Here is a 5614-nt window from a genome sequence, read left to right as displayed (position 1 = left end):
TCGACAAGGTTTTATCATCATCACCTTGTGACGCACAATGTACCTGATGATGACAAAACCTTGTCGAAACGTTGTACATTTGCTGTTATGTTAAACATATATTAAAGTTTTTCTTCATTACCCATTCAAGCCGTCTCCAGCCGTTATTAGTCTCAAAGTGGGTTCCTCGTCATCGAAAAAGAAATAGTTTCATCACCTTTGCTACTTAAAATGTACATTAGTCATGAGGTTAGGATTTATTTTTCAGTTTTTAGACACTATTTTGCTAGTACTAAATGTTTTCTAATAAAGTTAATTTTTTTTTATTAAATATGAGTTTTGTGGCTGGTTAGAAAGAAAGCCTTAGAAGATATACTAAAAGGCTCAATTTTACTTGAAATAAGTTCTACGATTTGTAGTTCTTGTAAATTTGATGTAATTAAAGTAGAGGAGCTGGACTTCTTGACTTAAATTTGTTTCTGTTCTGTTAAGTGTTTGTTTATGAATATGTTAAAGGAAACTGAATTGGTAAGTAGACATTGCAATGATAGTTTTTGACTAAATTCAGTTTCAATACAAAATTACAAATGAACTAAATAAAGGATTATCGTTATGTTAATAGTTTTTGAATGTGTAGGTCATCCTTTGTTTCGGGATCACCGTATGTACAAAACTGTATGTGGGCTATGCTTTAGCTGCTCTACTTGTGGAAGTAAACAACGTATTTCTTCACGTGAGACAATTGATGGGTATAGTAAATATCAGCAAGAGTAACCCTTGGTATAGGCTGAACAGTCTTGTAAATCTAGGTGAGTTTTGAAACTGTCCTTCTTCTTTTTAGGACCAACTTTGTTCTCTTTTGGTCGTTACTTTTGTTTATAAAACTAAGTTGTTTTTTTTTCTCCAACATGTTACTCCTGAAAGTTTATTGGGCTTCGTCTACCTGTTTGACCTTTTAAGTTTGTTTACAAAAAGTAATATTTCTCTATTGTGTCATTGTTTTTTATTATTGGCTGAGATGTTTTTGTTTTACAAAATGTCAAATATATATTGTAGTTTAGTGTATCACCTGTGTTAACTTTTTAAGTGGATATCACAACTAATGCAATTGGAGTGATGAATGAAACAAAACACTTAAATTAAAATCATAGCAGCTCAAACATTCTTGGCTTGAAACCATATCTTTCCATGACTACTGTGGAGCAAAGTTGTAATCGAAAATGAAAACAGTGGCTTTATCAAACCATTAGACATACAATCCTTTTCTTTAGAATAATGAGAATTATTCATAAAAAGTTTAAAATATTATTGAATTGGGATACGGTTATTCTGTATACATAAAAATATATTTGTTATTAGTAGAATATTCCACAGATTAATATTCTTTAACCATTACTCAATACTTGACAAATGCTCTGAGCTACATTAAACATGGCAGGAAATAAACGAGCTACATTAAACACAGGAGGAAATAAACTGAGCTACATTAAACACAGGAGGAAATAAAACATTAAACATGGAGGAAATAAACTAGAGCTACATTAAACACAGGAGGAAATAAACTAAGCTACATTAAACATGGCAGGAAATAAACTAAGCTACATTAAACATGGCAGGAAATAAACTAAGCTAGGAGGAAATAAACAGGGCTACATTAAACACAGGAGGAAATAAACAGGGCTACATTAAACACAGGAGGAAATAAACCAGGCTACATTAAACATGGCAGGAAATAAACCGAGCAACATTAAACACAGGAGGAAATAAACCGAGCAACATTAAACACAGGAGGAAATAAACCGGGCTACATTAAACATGGGAGGAAATAAACCGAGCTACATTAAACATGGGAGGAAATAAACCGAGCAACATTAAACATGGCAGGAAATAAACTAAGCTGCATTAAACATGGCAGGAAATAAACTAAGCTACATTAAACATGGTAGGAAATAAACGTGTTTAATGTTTATCATATGAACTTCTTGTTTGTCTACATTAACCTCTCCTTTTCTTCAGCTACCTTTATTCTGTTCAGAGTGGTGACACTTGCCTGGATGACTCGTTGGCTTGTTGTACACAGAGAACTCGTGCCTCTGTATGCTTATACGTGTGGGAGTATCGGCCTTGCTGCTATTGTACTGATGAGTATTGTTCTCTTCTTTAGACTTTTAAATAGTGATTTTGGGCCCAAGCGTAACAAAGAACGAGAAGCTCACTCTAGACCAAATGAAGCACTTTCCCTAGAGTTTGCCAAAAAGAAAGATTAAATTTATGGTCTAATCCATAGTTCTACTAAGTGCACTTCCATTACTATTAATATCTCAGGTGTCAGCGTATTGTACTGATTTAAATGTTTTCACATGCATGAAAAAAATTTTTTTTAATGTGTGTGCATATATATATGTGTGTGTGTGTGTGTGCACAATAAATAATTATTTTCTATAAAATTTGTAAATATTTTTACAAAATGACTGACGGTAAATTCTGATCAATTTGAATTCCTAATGCTTGATGTATTATTTTGTTGTCAGAATATGCACAAGAGATATTACTTATACATGTTTTTATAAAACATCTATGTTGGTAATCTTAGCTAAGTTTATAATCCACTGAGCCTGAAAGCAGTAGGATCTTTCACTTATTTGATTACTCGTATGATGTTATGATGTTCGTGTGACATTCTTTACTCGAGGTAAATGTATGTTTTAATTTTGGAAAACAGTCTAAAGGCTTTCTAGTTTTTGTGTTGTACTTTAGATGTAACTAACCCATGCATCAGAAAAACACAGTTCTGTATTAACTAATAACCTTCATAGATGATGCTCCTGTATATCACCTGCAAGGTAAGACAAATTGAAAAGGCTTTGTAGGTTGGATGGAACGTAGTTTGTCATATGTGCATGCTGTTGTGCCTTTAATACCCATTTAAATGTATCTTGGAACAGTTAAATATTTTGTTTGTACGACAAACAAGTGAAGGAAAAGATTGATGTTTAGAAGTATGTTGTTTTCAGTAATTTCATACAAATTAGTGAGGTATAGGCTGTGGGCTGAAGATGAGTTTGTAGTAGTTCAATGTAAGTCGACAGTAGGGGGCCAGCACTTTACTAGAGTTTAAGAAGGGTTTCGGTGAGTCTAAGCTTTGGCCTTTGTGTTTTTTCTTGTAAGGGTGGGTATGCAAGGACAACCTTGAAGGACCAAATGGTCTTTTGTTGTTCGTATGTTATGTTAAACACAATAATCCCATACTGTATTTAGATAGATTTTTTTTTAATGAAAGTAATGTAGATCCATTGTAACAAAATTTAAGGTAATTTTATTAATCCAGAAATACTGACTCTTCAGTCTATTTTGATATATAATTTTTATTTAATGAGAAATCTTCATATGATAAATTTTAATTCAATAATATAAAGTTTGAAAAGTATTTTTACAGATAAGAGATGCTATAAATTTTGATAAATGACGAAGCCAAAATATGTGTACTTATCTATTTAAGAGTTTCATATAGAAAGGTGATTAACTCAGGAATTTACTACATTTTTTCAAAGTAATCTTGACCTTGACTTTCTTTCATCTTTAGAAATGTTCTAGTAAAACATACCTTACTGTAACTAAATATACAACCTTCTTCCATCTTTTAAAAGTTATCCAGTACAACTCAATTACATTTCTACAGTGCATAGCAGTCACGTGTAATGAGTTTCAAATGATTTGTGGATGTGAAAAATGTTATATATAAACCAAGAAATGACCGTAAATGCTAATCTCTGGGAGAAAAGTTTTTATAATGTGTCTTTAATACTTTTGTATAACCTGTAGAACATGTGTATGAATGTTTTTACTGTTATTTAGTTACTGATTTGAAGTGTTTGTGATTTAAACCTTAATTTGCTGGTGATGCTGAATGTTCTTTTGATAATAATGATGATTTTAAATACTTTCATAGAGAAGAAACTTGGTTAAATCTGTTTTCTTCAAGAAAGCTGTGTTTAAATCTAAAACATAATAACTTCAAGAAGTGTACTTTTTTTCACAAATGCAAACCCCATACATGAGGAATGAAAACATAACTTTTTTTTACTTTAAATAATCACATGTATTGTAACATGATTTAACATCAATTAGCCAGCCGTGGCAAAGTTTTAAGTGCTGCACGCCAGGAGTAATTGCAGTATAATGTAGGAAGTTTAATTCAAGCTTCAAACAGTCCATTAAAAATCTTGTGTTATAACTAGTTATTAAGTTATGAGAGATATAAAAATATATATACATATTCATGTCACATGATTTTTATTGTTTCCAAACTTCACCAGATAATATTTACCAATATTATTTAAAGGTTCTACATATAAAAAAAAAAGAAAAAAAAGAACAGTTTTGACTACATGTCAGTGAATTCTGACATGTCGGAGTTAAACTATACCATAGTGAAATCATAAGCAGTGGAAGGTAGTAATACATTTATGTGGAGCAAAATTTTAAATGGTCAGTATAATATTTTGAACAGTTTTTACCAAAGTATACGTTCAAATATACGGTGGCATCAGCAAGTTTTATGTCAGTCTTGCAAGTGCCAACTGCATATTTGAAAGTGGTTTATATTTTCGTTAAAGTAGAACAGTTTGCTATTGTGTTTCCAAAATTTCGTTGTTTTCGTTCCAACTTAATAACAATACAGCTGTGTCTGTGGCCCTGTGTTGGATAAAAGATGTATTACATGAAAGTGTATTGATGTTGGCATGTATTACATGAAAGTGTATTGAAGTTTTCAAATGTATACAGACAAAGCTGTTATAAAAAAAAAAAAAAAAAAAACCCTTCATTACAAGCATAAACTACTATTACAGTACTTTATTGTATATAAGTATGGTGGCTTTTTACGTGTTTCTTTCTCGAAGTAACTAAGTACTAAACATAACTATTATCTTAAACATTATTATATTATCACTTAGTTTTATATATATTTTTGTGGGACTATAAATACACCTTATGCTCCAAAGTCTCTGGTAACACATTTATCATATTGTGATACAGTATTACTAGAAAAACTACAATAAAAAAAAAAAATAAAAAAAATTAAATACATACAATGTTAAATGTTGTTATGCACCTTTTGTAGTAAGTAAAATCCTGGTATACTTAACCTTGTTCAATTTTTAATAAATTGGATTTTATATTTTGACCTTTAGCTCAACAGGTCTAGCTTAAAAGGAAACTTAATCCTTCTAAATCAGGGGTTCTCAAACTTTGCTAACTGGCAGACCCCCCTTCAACTTCTTTACTGTATTGGCGGGCCACTTCCCATTAAAAAATTTTTATCATATGTATATTTTACTACCTTTAATTTGGGATTTATATATATTTCTATATTAGTTCTATAATGTCTTAGCATTTTATTTGTTATTCCTTCAGTAAATGGTAATTTCATAAATTTGATGTATTACTGTGGAACCCCTTAAGAATTGGGGAGCCACGGATCACAGTTTGAGAACCTCTGTTCTGAATGCATTGTAATGTTATTTCACACAAATGACCAAATTCTCTACTTGTGTGAAGTGAGTAATGAGACAATACAAAAACAATGTAGTGACTGATCAGGCAGCTTTTGTACTGAAACAGTCAAGTCCAAGAA

The 5614-nt window shown here is 31.1% G+C and overlaps 1 protein-coding gene across 1 annotated transcript in view; it reads left to right on the top strand.

The window, feature by feature from the left end:
* LOC106470394 (TLC domain-containing protein 2-like) overlaps positions 1-5038 on the top strand; it is a 17429-nt gene extending 12391 nt beyond the window's left edge. The window contains exons 4-5 of the mRNA XM_013930944.2: positions 617-788; positions 1996-5038. Of these exons, the coding sequence (XP_013786398.1) occupies positions 617-788; positions 1996-2246 (423 nt within the window). The 3' untranslated portion in view covers positions 2247-5038. The remainder of the gene's footprint in view (positions 1-616; positions 789-1995) is intronic.
* Positions 5039-5614: the final 576 nt, after the last annotated feature.

The sequence above is a fragment of the Limulus polyphemus genome, unplaced genomic scaffold (genome assembly GCF_000517525.1).
Source record: "Limulus polyphemus unplaced genomic scaffold, Limulus_polyphemus-2.1.2 Scaffold3981, whole genome shotgun sequence".
Taxonomy (NCBI): Eukaryota; Metazoa; Arthropoda; class Merostomata; order Xiphosura; family Limulidae; genus Limulus; species Limulus polyphemus.
The sequence above is the reverse complement of the archived record's forward strand: the minus strand, read 5'-3'. Positions and strand labels throughout refer to the sequence as shown.